At 37.3% G+C, this 16,805-nt stretch overlaps 1 protein-coding gene across 1 annotated transcript in view; it reads left to right on the forward strand.

Moving 5' to 3' along the window:
- The window catches only part of SCN11A (sodium voltage-gated channel alpha subunit 11), a 92,553-nt gene extending 76,680 nt beyond the window's left edge, over positions 1–15,873 (forward strand). Inside the window, exons 25-27 of the mRNA XM_045904025.3 lie at positions 6,394–6,494; positions 11,007–11,277; positions 14,246–15,873. Of these exons, the coding sequence (XP_045759981.1) occupies positions 6,394–6,494; positions 11,007–11,277; positions 14,246–15,276 (1,403 nt within the window). The 3' untranslated portion in view covers positions 15,277–15,873. The remainder of the gene's footprint in view (positions 1–6,393; positions 6,495–11,006; positions 11,278–14,245) is intronic.
- Positions 15,874–16,805: the final 932 nt, after the last annotated feature.

A 16,805-nucleotide genomic window follows, 5' to 3' on the forward strand; every position in this document is an offset into this window, starting at 1 on the left:
TTTATATTCATTTATTTGGTCATTTGTGAGATTATACACTTTTTCACAGATTGATGGCTGTAAGTATTTCTCCCTTTGTCTCTTTTTTAAAGTTGAGATTGTTATCTTTTTCTTATGTTTTTAAGTAGTAAGTCTAATTTGTGACTTCTTATATTTCTATAATGACAATTTTTATTTATAGACATTTAGTGTTTTTATGGAGTCAGATTCCCAATCTTGTCCTTTTTGGCTTCTTCTCTTGCATGTAGGAACTGAATCCCAAAATCCTAAAATAGGATAACTAAAAATTCACCTTTGGTTTTCCTAGTTGTTTTTATGGCTCTTTTTAATTTTTTTTGAACTCTTGCAATCTATCCAAGATGTATCCTGATACTGATCAGCCTTCTTAGTGTCTGCTGGGAGAGTCACTCATTGTCTTTCTGTAACTACATTGCTGCTGTTATTTGGAAGTGTGCTGTGTAGAGTCACCTTTGTAATATGCAGCTTGATTGCAATCAATCCCTGCAATTTGGATGTTAGGCCTTGTGATTTTAGATGGAAGCTTACATTTGAAATCACTGTTTTGATCAGGCCATAGTATTTTGTTTTGTTTTGCTTTACTTTTTATTACAGAAAATTTCCACCATGCACAAGAGTATACTAAAATGAACCTACAAGACCCATCACCCAACACGTTTATTGACTTAAGAACATATTTATGGCATCTATGCCCTTATCCAATCCTGTCACCAGATTTTTTAATAGGGCAGGTGACATCACACTGTTTCACCCACATATATTTCAAAACATATCTCTTTTTAAAGATAACCACAATTCCTTGGGCGCCTGGGTGGCTCAGCCGTTTAGTGTCTGCCTTCGGCTCAGGTCATGATCCCAGGGTCCTGGGATCGAGCCCTGCATCGGGCTCCTTGCTCAGCAGGGAAGCCTGCTTCTCCCTCTCCCACTCCCCCTGCTTGTGTTCCCTCTCTCGCTGTCTCTCTCTCTCTGTCAAAAAATAAATAAAAATCTAAAAAAAAAAAATTTTTTAAATTAAAAAAAAAAAGATAACCACAATTCCATTACCACACCTAAGAAGTTTAACATGAATTCTCTAAATCTGTCAAATATCCAGTCAACATTCAAATTTCCTTGATTCTTTATTTTCTTAAAATATTTATTCATTAACTAATTATCTGATCAATTGATACTCTTTTGAGGTCAGGATTAAAATCAGGTCCTCCCATCTGACAGATTCCTTGCTCTCTAGAATGACAAGATATTCCAGGACTAAATCATACTTTTGTGCCAGATCAAGAATCAACCATTTCTCTAAGGAGTTCTGTTTTTTTGGTGGGGGGGGGAGGTGGTATTCTGAGATCACAACCCGAAATGCACATTGTCATTGCTTCAATGCTTTTTCAGTGGACAGAGCTACTTCAAATTTAGGACTTCAAGGGAATGTATGTGGAAATATGAATACTGTTCATTCAAGTTCAGAACTACAAGGTTTTCACTTAACTTCTTCTCTAATAATAATGTGTATCTCCTCTTTTCCACACTGAAAAAATTGATTCTCATGGGCACAGGAAATAATAGAATTAAAATTTTCCATAATTACTCATTTTTGTTTTATCCCCTAAAACACACATAGGACAGTCTCAGAATAATAGTATTAATACACATTGCTGTGATGAATGTAATTACTGAAGACACTTGTATCTGCCAGGCATCCTGGAACAACCTGGTTAACTTCTAGGGCTGCATTTTTTTTTTTCACAAAATTTTTTTACTGTGGTACAATATATATAACATGAAATTTACCACCTTAACCATTTTTCATGTACATTTCAGTGGGATTAAATACATTCATAATGTTGTGTAACCATCACCACTATCCATCCCCATAACTCTTTTCATCTTGTAAAACTGAAACTCTATACCTAATTAGACAGTAACTCCCCATTCTCCTTCCCCCTAGCCCTTGGCAGCCACCATTCTACTGTTGCTATGAATTTGACTCTTCTAAGTATCTCATATAAATGGAATCATACAGTATTTGTCTTTTTGTGATTATTTCACTTAGCATAATGTTTTCAAGGTTCATCCATGTTGTAGCATATTTCTGAATTCCCTTCCTTTTTAAGGCTGAATAATATTCCATTGTATGTATATACCACATTTTGCTCATACATTCATCTGTTGATGGACACTTGGGTTGCTTCCACATTTTAGCTATTGTGAATAAAGCTGCTATGAATATGAGTGTTCAAATATCTCTTTGGAACCCTGCTTTCAATTCTTTTGGGTATACATCCAGAAGTGGAATTGCTGGATCATATGGTAATTCTATTTTTTAATTTTTTGAGGAACCACTGTATTGTTTTCCACAGAAGCTACCATTTTACATTCCCACCAACAGTGTAATTCTGATTTCTCTTCATGCTCACCAATGCTTGTCTTCTCTTTTTGTGATAGTAGCCATCCTAATGGGTGTGAGGTGGTACCTCATTTTGGTTTTTGTTTGCATTTCCGTAATGACTAGTGATATTGAGTGTTTTTTCATATGCTTATTGGCTATTTGTATATCTTCTTTAGAGAGATGTCTATTCAAGTCCTTTGCCAGTTTTTGAATTGGATTGTTTTATTTATTTATTTATTTTGAGTGTAATTGACACATGATATTATATTACTTTAAGGTGTACCACATAGTTATTTGACAAGTTTATATGTTATGCCATGATCATCACAAGTGTTGCTATCATCTGTCACCATACAACACTATTAACAATATCACTGACTGTATCCTTATATTGTGCCTTTTGTTCCCATGATTTATTCATTCCATAACTGGAAGACTGTACTTCCCACTCCGCTCAACCATTTTACCCATCCCCCATCTCCGTCCCCTCTGACAACCATCTGTTGTTCTCTGTATTTGTAGGCCTGGTTCTGCTTTTTGTCTGTTTATTTATTTGTTTTTTAGATTCCACATATGAGTGAAATCATATGGTATTTGTCTTTCTCAGTCTGACTTATTTCACTTAGCATAATACCCTTTAGGTCCATCCATGTCTCAAATGGCATGAACTCATCCTTTTTTATGGTTGCATAATATTTCTGTGTGTGTGTGTGTGTGTGTGTGTACAGGAGTTCACATGCATGTGCACACACACATGTGTACCACATCTTCCTTATCCATTCAGCCATCAGTGGACACTTAGGTTTCTTTCATGTATTGGCTATAATAAATAAGGCTAACAATAAATATAGGGGTGCATATATCTTTTCAAATTAGTGTTTTCATTTTCTTTGGGTAAATACCCAGTAGTAGAATTACTGGATTGTATGATATTTCTATTTTTAATTTTTTGAGGAACCTCCATACTGTTTTCCACAGTGACTAAATCATTTTGCATTCCCACCAGTAGTGCGTGAGGGGTTCTTTTTCTCCACATTCTTGGCAACACTTGTTGTTTTCTGTGTTTTTGATTTTAGCCATTCTGGCAGGTGTGAGGTGACATCTTATTGTAGTTTTCATTTGTATTTCCCTGATGATTAGTGATGTTGAGCACTTTTTCATGTATCGATTGGCCATTTATATGTCTTCTTTGGAAAAAGACATATTAGGACCTCTGCCCATTTTTTAATTGGATTGTTGAGTTGTATAAGTTATATATTTTGGATATTTACCCCTTATTGGATATATCATTTACAAATATCTTCTCCCATTTAGTAAGTTGCCTTTTTGTTTTGTTGATCATTTCATTCACTGTGAAAAAGCTTTTTATTTTGATGTAGTCCTGATAACTTGTTTTTGCTTTTGTTTCCTTTGCCTCGGGAGACATCTCTAGAAAAATGTTGACAAAATTCAACAGTCATTCATGATAAAACTCTTAACAAAGTGGGTGTAGGGGGAACATACCTCAACATAATAAAGGCCATATATGAAAAACCCATGGCTGACATCATACTCAGTGGGAAAAAACTGAGAGCCTTTCCTCCAAGATCAGGAACAAGACAAGGATGTCCACTCTTGGCACTTTTATTCAACATAGTACTGGAGGTCCTAGCCACAACAATCAGACGAGAAAAATAAATGAGTCATCCATATTGCTAAAGAAGTTACACCATCACTATTTGCAGATGACATGATACTATACATACAAAATCCTAAAGACTCCACCAAAAAACTACTAGAAGTAATAAATGAGTTAAGTAAAGCTGCAAGACACAAAATTAATACCCAGAAATTGGTAGCATTTCTATACACTAATAATGAAGTAGCAGAAAGAGAAACTAAGAAAACAATTCCATTTAGAATTGTACTTAAAAGAATAAAATACCTAGGAATAAATTTAACCAAAGAGGTGAAAGACCTATACTCTGAAAACTAAAACACTGATGAAAGAAATTGAAGATGACACAAACAAATGGAAAGATATTCCATGCTCGTGGATTAGAAGAATTGATATTGTTTAAATGTCCATACTACCCAAAGCAATCTACAGATTCAATGCAATCCCTATCAAAATACCAGCAGCATTTTTCACAGAGCTAGAACAAATAACACTAAAATTTGTATGGAACCACAAAAGACCCTGAATAATCAAAGCAATCTTGAGAAAAGAAGAACAAAGCTGGAGGTATCACAGTTCCAGATTTTAAGATATACTACAAGGCCGTAATAATCAAAACAGTATGGTGCTGGCACAAAAATAGACACATAGATCAATGGAACAGAATAGAGAGGACAGAAATAAACTCATACTTACATAGTGAATTAATCTATGACAAAGGAGGCAAGAATGTAAAATGGGTAAAGAGCATTCTCTTCAATAAATGGTGCTGGGAAACTGGACAACTACCTGTAAAAGAATGAAACTGAATCACTTTCTAACACCATATACAAAAATAAACTCAAAATGGATTAAAGACCTAAATGTGAAACCTGAAACCATGAACATTCTAGAAGAGAACACAGATAATAATTTCTCTGACATTGGCTGTTTTTGTTGTTGTTGTTTTAAATTTTAGGAGTTTTCCATATATTCTGATTAATCCCTTATCAGATATATGATATATAAATATTTTTCCCCATTCTGTGGGTTGCATTTTTACTCCATTGATAGTATCTTTTGATGCACATAATTTAAAAATTTTTATGAAGTCCAATTTGTCTATTTTTTCTTTTGTTATCTGTGCCTTTGGTATCCTATGCAAGAAATCATTGCCAGATCTAGTCTTATGAAGCTTTTGCCCTATGTTTTCTTCAAAGAGTTTTGTTGTTTTAGATCTTACATTTATGTCTTTGATGTATTTTGAGCTATTTTTATGTATGGTGTTAAGTAAGAATTTAACTTTATTCTTTTGCATGTGGATATCCAGTTTCCCTAGGACCGTTGTTGAAAAGATGATCCTAGGGATGTATATTTTTGGTCCATACTGGTAGTGGTGAAAATTTAAATCCCACACCACCATCAAGGCAGGCCCAGATTCCCAGATTCTCAGGGAAGACTGGGTTTTTACCCATAGTCCAGACTAAGACAGTTTCCTACTTGTATTCCACTGCCTATTGACAGATTCTGTTTTTTTCTTCACGCTTTCATCGGCAGCACTTAAGGAATCTTGGATTCATGCAGGGACCTTGGCATAAACCTTTTCCCCATGACTCCCTTGTAGTTATTAAGGCCCAAGATTCTAGTTTTTACAGAGATTAGCAAATGCTCTTAGGCCAGTAGTGGCTTCAGGCTAATTTGCTACTCTTTGATCATTGTTGATTTTCAGACCCCAGAGATTTTCCTTACTTTTGTGCAAGTTTAGCTATACATTTTAAAAGAATTCTGTCATAATTTACCCAGCATTTCTAGATATTTTACTTCCTCCTAAAGTTTCCAGAAATGAAAATTCTTGTTCATATTTCTATTTGTTCTTGCTCAAAAGTGAAAACATTTAAAGCTCTCTAGTTCTTTTTTCTCTGAGAATGGGTCTGGAAAATTTTATTAATAGCAATATATGCATTCATTCATTTATTTAAGAGAATTTTAATTGCCATTTGGTGAGATTTTTGTTTAAATTTTTGTTACTAATATCTACTTTTCTTGCATTGTGATTTGATTTATGCAACCTAAAATATACTCAATTTTTTAAAGATGTGGATGTTTGCAAAGAGTATGTAATCTTTGTTCATATTCTAAAAAGTAAGATATAGCTTATAAAAGTAGCATTTTTTCCTTTCCTTAATTTAAATCTTGTTTCAGCCCTCCTATAGAGTCCAGCCTCTTTTGCTTCCCAGTGGAATTTTAGGAATTGTTGATAGAATGTAATATAACTTTGAAACTATTTCTGAAAATTCAGAACTTGTTTCCAAAAAAACCTGTTAATGATAATTAGCTCTCATCTTCTCCAAATACTTAGGTGATGAAGACATTTTTATGACAGAAGAACAGAAGAAATACTATAATGCAATGAAAAAATTAGGATCCAAAAAACCTCAAAAGCCCATTCCAAGACCTCTGGTGAGAGCAACTGATTCATTCTAAATACATAGATCCATTAAGTGGTCTTGAGCTCAGATGTCTGCAGTGCTGTTCTTTATTTTTTAAGTTTACAGACATTATCTAAGAACTCAACAAAGACCCAGATACACTGGTGTCTGGTTCAAGTCTTTAGGAAAATTAGACATTCAAATTCAATAATAAGAACTTGAGCAACAACTTTCATTTGCTTTTTAGTGAGCACAAAATAGGTGCTTAGTATATACTCATTGCAATGATGTAAACTTAATAGTTTGTTTTAACTAAATCTTTTTTTAAAATTTAAAGTCCAGTATAGTTAACATACAGTGTTATATTAGTTCCAGGTGTACAATGTAGTGATTCAGCACTTCCATACGTAACCCAGGGCTCATCATGACAGGTGCACTCCTTAATCCTCCCCAACCACGTCCCCTCTGGTAACCATCACTTCTCTATAGTTAAGAGTCTGTCTCTTGGTTTGCCTCTCTCTTTTTTGCCCCGTTGTTCATTTGTTTTGTTTCTTAAATTCCACATATGAGTGAAATCATATGCCATTTGCCTTTCTCTGACTTATTTCACTTAGCATTATTCTCTCTAGCTCCATCCAGGTCATTGCAAATGGCAAGATAGCATACTTTTTATGGCTGAATAATATTCCTTTGTATATATACCACATCTTCTTTACCCATTCATCAGTTGATGGACACTTGGGCTGTTTCCATAATTTGGCTATTGTAGATAATGCTGCTATAAGTATCGGGGGGAATGTATCCCTCTGAATTAGTATTTTTGTATTATTTGGGTAAATACCCAGTAGTGTGATGGCTGGATCTTAGGTAGTTCTATTTTTGGGTTTTTGAGGAAACCCCATACTGTTTTCCACCAGTTTGTATTCCCACCAACAGTACATGAGTGGTCCTTTTTCCCCACATCCTCACCTACACCCATTGTTTCTTATGTTGTTAATTTTAGCCATTCTGACAGGTGTGAGGTGATATCTCATTATAGTTTTGACTAAATATTGACCAATTTAAAATGCATTTATAATATCTTTTTCCAGCCTTTTCTGGTGTGAAGTCTAGGTCATGCAAACTGGCTTCCACTTCATCAATATTTATCATAAAATTTCTATATCAGGACTTGACAAAAAAAGGGACAGATAGTAAATATTGTAGGCTTTGCAGGCCACATGGTCTCTGCCACCACTATTCAGCTCTGCCATATAACACAAAAGCAGCCATAGATAGTATAGAACAATGTGCATAGCTGTGCTCTAGTGCAACTTGATTTATAGACACTAAAACTTGGATTTCTATAATTTTCACATGTCAAAATTTTATTTTCCTTTTCAGTTCTTTCCCCAACATTAAAAAATGTAAAATCATAGGCTATACAAAAACCAGTAGTGGGCCAGATCTGGCCTACAGGATATAGTTTGCTGACCTTTGCTCTTGATGAATCTTGCTTTATCAGGTACTCCAGAGCTGTCTAACTGAGGAGCTGGAACCTGAACGCATCAGATTATAAAGTAATATGCTAGGCATAGTTGGTAGGTCTGACAAGTAAGTTTGAAGGTTTTCAAGGCAGGGAGGGTCAATAGGAAAGTTCAGGAAAGTAGTATGGGAGAAGGGCTTGATATCCGAAGCATGTATAGGATTTAGAGATTTTCATTTGAACACGAGACCCCAAATTATCAAAGGTATGTTTAGTTTACTGCTATTCCCATGACTCAGAAAAGAGCCTGGCTTAAAGTGTATTCTCAGTAATTATTATTTGAATGAAAGAGTATGTTTTAGGGTACACACAGAGTCTATCCCACTAGGATTAAATATTTGTGTTGCACTAAAAATATCTGGGAATGTTAGGGCAAAGTGTTTAGAATTTATACAATGAAGAATTTTTTACTGAGAGGTTAATAAGACAATTGTATCTGGAGAGGTTCTTATTTGAACTTGAGCCAACAAAAAAGACAAAGAGAATTTTTATTTACATGTGCATGCTGTGCAACCACTGACTCAATACCAGTTGGTCCTAGATTTGAAATTAACTAAAAGAGTCATGAGACACAATAGGTTCCCACATATTTAGCCATTTATTTCATAAAGAATATGAATCAAAAGGCAGCACATAGCCAAACAGAAGTTGCAATGACACAGCTGCAGCTTCGAGGCCTCTCCCCTGCACTGGGCATGTTAAGCTGCAAGGGATGAGTTTCAGGTGGGCAAGGACTACTTTATCCAAGGCAAGCTTCTACCTCCATGCTTTAACTATGTCTTCTGGCATGTTCATCACATGGTTCATTTGGAAATAGGTGTCATGCCATAGCCCTCCCTGTGTAGCTACAGCTTACCAGTCAGGGCTTCACAAGGAGTAACTCCAACAAGCAGGTATCATCTCCCCAGTTATGTATCACATTTACCTTAACTGCTATATTCCAGAGAGCACTGTTGCATGAGATAAATACATATTCCAGATGTCCCTAGTTTGAGTTAAGATTTTCAAATCAGCTGTTAACCCTAAACTTTATCTCCCCACAGACTTTTTTTAATCTCTAAAATCTAAATACTATTTTTGACCTTTGGAACAAATAAATAGCAATTGCATGGGGTTGCGGGGGAGTCTAGCTGTTTTAACCTGAGCAGTGATGCATTTTATTTTTAACAGTAGAGGAAGGGATCTGGAATCATTTCTGATTCTTTCTGAACCATCCACACAGATGATACTGAGGTGAAGGATTCACTGTACATTCTAAAGTGATATCGAATGCTTTTTGATATCTACCAGTTTAGGTAACTTGTATTCTTGATCTCTGTTTCTCTAAATACTGGAGTTAAACTATTAGGCCTAGGCTTACTCTCCCTCACTGTTGTTCTTGCCAATCACTGTGATTCCCTGGAGAGCACTCTTAAAAGTATCTTTTTCCAGGTCCTTTCTGACTTCCTAGAAGTGTTCTCACACAGCAAATGCAATTGACTTTCAAGTTTCTTCTCCAGACTCCTTGATAAAAGTTTTAATGATTCTGGGACAAAATTTCAAAGACACCAACTTAAATGTAGTATCCCTCCAGTGCTGTCCCTATCCTCTTTCTTCTCATGGTCCTTGCTCTCCCTGACCAATATCGTCCACTCTCATGGTTTTAATTAATGTCAGTATTGGTGCCATTGAACTCCACATCTGCATTCCAGCTCTGCACCTGAGCTCCAAACCCATACCTTTACCTGCCCAAGGTCCTCAGATTCCCCACTGGCCCCTCGAATTCAGTATTCTCAGGACAGATCTTATCATTTCCCTCCAAAGTGCCTCATTCTCTGTTCTCTTGAATGGCTCCACCAACCAGAACGATAGCCTCAACCTATCATTTCCCCATAGTCACCTCCATTCAAACTCTTACTCCTTCTGCATCTACTTCCATATTAGCTCTTAAACCTAAATGCTTATATCTCTCTCCACTATTACCACCACAAACCAACATCATCTTTTGTCTGATTTCCGTAAGAGATACCTAGGGTTCTAAAAATGATTCTCAGGAGTTTATGAGTTTTCTAAATAGACTAGTGTATGTATATTTCAATTAGATGATAATATGATATAAAATACCTTAATGTATACATATATTGTAAAACAACCCATTTACAGTCAAGAATACCATACAATATTCATGTCTGAGTTTGTGTTTAAGAATAGTTTTCCACTAAGTAAAGAGAAGTAGTGCTTCACAGCTGTTAGATTACAGAAAATATAGTGAGACAATTGAGTCATTTCACTGTACGTGGTGGATTAGGCATGCAAACTTGAGCTAGAACCTGAACCAGAGTAATTAACATATACTTACTTTGTGAGTAGTATGACCATCTATGTACCAACCAATATATAAGTTCACCATCAATAATAAAATGAAATAATCAATTTTTCTATTTCTGTTTTTAGTAATCATTACATCACAATCCCATTTATCTAGGCTTATTTTCAAGTGAACCATATTTAGAAAATTGGCGTTCAAGAACTGCTTGAATACAGAGTTTTGGTTAAGTATACTTAGGTCTGATCATTCTGAATTAACAAGTGGAGGCTTGGAGATGTTAATTCCATTTCGTCCAACATAATTATGTGAGTAGGTATTCTCTGCATTAATATTATTGAAGCCCATATAAAGAAACAGATGAAATATAGAAACTGAAGTTCATCTTTTTATTATTAAATCCAACAGGAGCTGTTTTATTTCAGCAAAACATCATCCATCACATTAAAGTTATGTCATTACCAAACGTTTTTTTCGTTTTAAAATGGAATTAAAGCTATAAGCTTACAACTTCAAAAACAGTTACATAATTAAATTTAAATGAAAATGTAAATGCAAGAATTTCTTGTTATTTAAAACGGGTGTGCATTTTTTAAGAAACTGCTTCAATTGTAAGAGAGGACAAATTCTGTTGTATGTGCCTTTTTTGTGTATGTGATTTCATTCTTACAATGCAAAATGATCTAAGATTCCTTTTTTCTTTTCCGTCTCAGAATAAATGCCAAGGTCTCGTGTTTGACCTAGTCACAAGCCAGGTCTTTGACATCATCATCATCATCCTCATTTTCCTCAACATGGTTAGCATGATGGCTGAATCAGATGACCAGTCTGAAGCCACGAAACTCATCCTTGAGCGTCTCAACCTGGCCTTTGTGGTCATCTTTACAATTGAGTGTCTCACCAAAATCTTTGCTTTGAGGCAATACTACTTCACCATTGGCTGGAATTTATTTGACTGTGTGATTGTGGTTCTTTCTATCGTTAGTAAGTAATATCAGAAACCCAAGGGGCTTTAATCTGAGAGCTAGAAGTAAATCTTACCATTTGGAAGTATGTCCAAACTATCCACAAAGCAACAAATTAGGCTTAATGTGGTTTCTGAAAAAATAAACAGGTGTATTGATGCCATTCTCTACTGGGAAGTTGCTAGGAGATACAGAGCAATTTTCATCCCCTTGACTGTTTACACTACTGAAATAGAGTTAAACAATTGTGTGGATCCATTTATTCAATGGAGATAGACAAAACTAAGATGACCTTAAAGTGTTTGTGGGGATACCTGGTATATCCAGGTAACTGAGTCAAAGGTCTACCTTTCATGGGCAACTATAAACTCTCATGAGCATCTTTTAGTCTTAAGGATTTGGTACTTAGTTCCCATGGTTTTCTTTAGTTCAGAAATCCATGTGGATATCAGATCACAATTATTGCGCCCCTGTGACATTGCTAGGTCTTCTCTCACCTCCTATATAGGACCTCCATGGCCCAGCCTAGACTGGGTTTCCAAGAGTGTGTCATGAGGGCAAGCAATGCTTTCTCTCTATTCTGTATCCCATGTTAACTTAAACCACAGCATGAACTATGCTTGTCTCAACTGCTTGGACCCCATTCACCAACCAGTCTTGCTCTATAATCAGTATATTTTTCTTAACATAGGCAGGATTAACTATAAGATTTGTGGAAGAAGAATAGAGAAAAAAAGGGTTGTTGCCATATACCTTTTTTATAACACACACACACATCAACTTTGAAATTAAATTCTTCATGGCTAAATCATAAGAGTTTACACTCTGGGTTTTTGCAGTTTGCTTTGAACTAAACCGATAATTTGACTTTTTACAATTGTGTGCAACCACCCAGGGGCCATTCCCATAGTTCAAAAAACAATGAAGACAATGAAAACTGATTTCACAAGTGGAAGATTTTGTACTATTTCAGAAAGAATGTGTTAAACAGATATGTGAGATCAAAATATTTTGGTTCCTGTCACTACAGCAGCAATGCAGATGTTTCCAAGAACAAGAAAATGGTACAGTTCATAGTCTGTTCTGGTTTCTAAGCCATGAAGTTTATGTAGATAAAGTTTAGAAATAGATCCTTCCACACACCTCCAGTGAAATAGACTGCTAATCTTTATCGGTCAATTCCAATTCCAAGTCCTGGTGAAATTGACAGCAGCAATAAGGTCAGGAAAATGATGGTAGAATGACTCTGGCACAGCCCTCTGAGAACTTGAAGAACCCCTTCCTCCAATATGCAGAGAGCAGCTCATTTTTCCACTACTTACTGAACTCCTTCCAGGCAGGGCTAGCCAGCATGCAGGTTGTGGAAATATCTCTTACTTCTGTCTTTTGAACAACTGCTAGGCAATTGCAGTTATACAGCAGAGCACTGGATAGCATTTTGCTCCAGTGGATGAGAAAATCCACACATTGAGCCAAATCCTACTCACCAACGTGGGCAGCATTTTATACACCTTTGCCAGTAGATCTGCCACCCAACACTAAGCCTCTACACTTTCCCAAGGTCTTTCCTAAGCTTTTAGAGAAATACAAAATGAGTATGAGTCAAAGTGAATCCTTCTCTAGGAGTTAACAATGCGGTTTAAGTATTAAGACTTACTTACCTTAGAGAGTCAGAAAAAGAGGAAACTGTACACCAAATCCCATGGTACGCAAAAGAACTGAGCTCAAATAAAGGACAGATTACTGTGGGCTCCTATTAGTCAAAGAAATATTTGTGAAGGAGGTAGCCTTAAAGGGTGGACCTTCTTCAGTTGTTGTTAAGTTGGAACTTAATAAATCTACATCTCACTAGATTTGGCTGTCCAATTAACATATGAATTCAACTTCGTTGGCGCAATTGGGCAGTTGGTGAAATATATTATGAACTAGTTCTCTTTAGTCATTAGGGGATAGCAGACAATTTTGGCTGCCCATCACCCCTAATGCCTTTGAGGACCCCCCCCACCCAGAGCAAGAGCAAGGCCATGTCTACACAACGCAAGCATGTTCCAGCCATTCTATAATATTTGGACCAAAATGTGAATTATTTCAAATCTTGTATCAGTTGCTTACAGAATAGGCAATGAGAGAACAGGATGACATTTTAGGCCAAATAATCAGCTGTTTGCAGAAAACTTTGCTCGAGATGCTATTTTTGGAGGCATCTATAACAATAAGGAAAGTATCTCCAACTTAATCCCTTAAGCTTTTTGAGTGGATCTCGGGAGTCCTTCCTTGGGATGAGCATATTGACAAATATGAGAGCTCCATGGCAAGTTCCACCCAGAGTTGAGCATCCCAACACCACCATCTCCCTCCAGCCCTGTCCTGTCCTCACCTGTAGGAGGCTGTGTTCAAATTCCCCTATGCAAATAAAACCCTGCCTTTTTAAGGAGCTTTGGGGTTAGAAGTTCCACAATTTCCACTGAAAGCTCAGGCTTAAGTCAACCATCAATCAGTATCAGAAGTTTCTCCTTATGCTAATCTGAAGGACTCCATCCATAGTTTATCTGCTTTCCATTCTATATATCCAATAAATATGGATATATGGAAAATAAATATGGAAAACTATTATATTTGTTATCTCATGAGTGACTTTCAAAACCCAATATAGATAATGCACTTCAAGTGTTTGAGATAAGTCACAATATAGGCTTTCATAAGCTGCATTCTCTTTCTTTTCCTTGGATGTCTTCAATATTATAGACATCCTATTTCATCTAAAGTCCCATCTAAAGTCAGACAGTGCTTGGAAATTATTCTCCAAGTTAAGACACAGATAGATATTTTCCCAATATTGATAAAGAAAGTTCTTAATTTGTGCAGTGCACAAATTACACAGTACTGATTAAAGTTGGTCCCACTAAGATTCCAAGGCAGGAGAGAGAGGCTGGATCTGAAAGCAGGGTGCCTGTTGGAAATTAATTTCCTTATCTCCTTCTCCGAAGGTACAATGGTTTCTGCCTTGGAGAACCAGCAGCACATTCCCTTCCCTCCAACACTCTTCAGGGTTGTCCGCTTGGCTCGGATTGGTCGGATCCTGAGACTTGTTCGGGCAGCACGAGGAATTAGGACTCTCCTTTTCGCTCTGATGATGTCTCTTCCCTCTCTATTCAACATCGGTCTTCTACTTTTTCTGGTTATGTTTATTTATGCCATTTTTGGTATGAGCTGTTTTTGCAAAGTGAAAGAGGAGCATGGAATTGATGACATATTCAACTTCAAAACTTTTGTCGGCAGCATACTCTGTCTCTTCCAGATCACCACCTCAGCAGGCTGGGATGCCCTCCTCAAGCCCATGCTGCAATCAAAGGATTCATGCAACCCCAACTTAGACAGCCGTCACCTCCCTGCCATAGCCATCACCTACTTCGTCAGTTACATCATCATCTCCTTTCTCATTGTTGTCAACATGTACATTGCTGTGATTTTAGAGAATTTTAACACAGCCACTGAAGAAAGTGAGGACCCTTTGGGTGAAGATGACTTTGAGATATTCTATGAAGTCTGGGAAAAGTTTGACCCAGAAGCAACACAGTTCATCAAATATTCTGCCCTTTCTGACTTTGCTGATGCCCTTCCTGAGCCTTTGCGTGTGGCAAAGCCCAATAAATTTCAATTTCTCGTGATGGACTTGCCCATGGTGAGTGGAGATCGTCTCCACTGCCTGGATATTCTCTTCGCATTCACCACTAGGGTACTCGGTGACTCCGGTGGCCTGGACAGCATGAAAATGATGATGGAGGAGAAGTTCATGGAAGCCAACCCTTCCAAGAAGTTATATGAACCCATAGTCACCACCACCAAGAGGAAGGAAGAGGAAAGATGTGCTGCTGTTATTCAAAAGGCCTTTCGAAAATACAGGCTGAAGATGTCCACATGTGCCTTGGAAGACAGGCCCCGTTCACCACTCCACACACTCTGCAATGGAGACCTGTCCAGCTCTGGGGTGGCCGAGGGCAAAGTCCACTACGACTGAGCCCTTACTTCCACTCCTACCTCACAGCCTCACAACCTGGCCTCTGGCATCTGAGCTCCAGGGGTCCACAGCTCAGTGTGTGAACAAGCAGTTGACTCCCTGAACTAGCCATCCCATTTTTTTCTGCCTAAAAGAAGTGATATTTCAATGTTTATTTCAAACAGGTCTTACAGGGATAGAAGATAAGGCTGTCTATGAATCACTGGTACTGTTTTAGCAAGGAAAAAGACACTAGAAGGACTATAAAGGACACACCAATGTCGGGATTGAAACACAGTTCAAATCACGTAAAAAAAAAAAAAGAATAAGAAACAAAAACATGTTAAAAATTTAGATAGTGTTTTTCCCCATATTGTTTCTAAGTACATTGCTCAATACCTTTGTTCAGTGTTTTCCCCAATGCAAGTATGTGGCTCATCACATATAACTCTCTTGTATGCAGAGTAAAAATTCAAAACCTGCCAATAAATAAATAGCTTATTACAGATATTTTTACCAACATTAGTATTTTGGGTTTATTTTGAACAAAAGGTGTGATCTTGACTTGTCATTTACCACCCTATCTTTCACCAGCTCCAATCTCCGTTATATACATTTGGGAAAAAAAATAAATAAATGAGACTCTCAGTTTGTATTTTCATTCAGATGGTATATTCATTTAGATGTATTTCATTCAGATGGTACATTTCATTCAAAAAAATCTTCTTTGGTGGCTACGTAAGTAGCCATTCAAAAGTGGTGCTTTGTTTGGAATTAAGATGGGAGCCCATCATATGCTGATAAGTGTGTAACAATTAGCTCTTCAGGAAAAAAAAGTGCCACGATTTGTAACATGTATTGATTTCTGTGGTGAATACACCCATCAGGACTGACTTCAGTCTACCACCATGATATTCCTGAATGTGAAGTTGGGAAGAGATGCCCAATCAGTTCTTATGAGCTGGCCCTAGTTGGCTCCAGCACAGCACTGGCTGGAACCAATAAGAAAGCCTCATTTAAAAAATCTGTGGTGACCACCTTGGACTGAGAGAGCACCTTCTTAGCCACACCTGGACCTTGGTGTTGGAGGGCCAGAGAAGGCACTGGTTCGCCAGTGATCTTAGCTTGATGACCCCTGTATTCAGTTCTGGCTGAATGTCTGCATGAAATGCAGTCCAGAGAACAACCCAGGCCTATCAAAAGGCCCAGGACTTCCCTAAAAACTGGAGATGCCCAGAGACCAAACAAGACATCAGGCCTGGCAAGAAGCTGCCCTGGGAGTAGAGAACCTACATTGTGATAATTGAATTGTGGAGTAAAACCCTGTGCAAAGCAGTCCCGCAGATAGGCTAGAGGGGCTGGCATGCCATCAGCAGCCCAACGTCTGAGGTCTGAGCCTCTGAGCCTCTGACCGGCTCCTTCCTGCCCAGCACTGGGTGCTCTGGTGCACTGAGCCAGTGATTATTTTCAGTGTGTATTCACATCCAGGACTTGAATTTTATGAGTTTTGTAGGCAGCCTTACGCTCTGGAGCATTGGCAAAATAGCAAT

The sequence above is a fragment of the Mirounga angustirostris genome, unplaced genomic scaffold, assembly GCF_029215605.1.
Source record: "Mirounga angustirostris isolate CCGP_5_RB_7025 unplaced genomic scaffold, mMirAng1.0.hap1 SCAF_1, whole genome shotgun sequence".
Lineage (NCBI taxonomy): Eukaryota > Metazoa > Chordata > Mammalia > Carnivora > Phocidae > Mirounga > Mirounga angustirostris.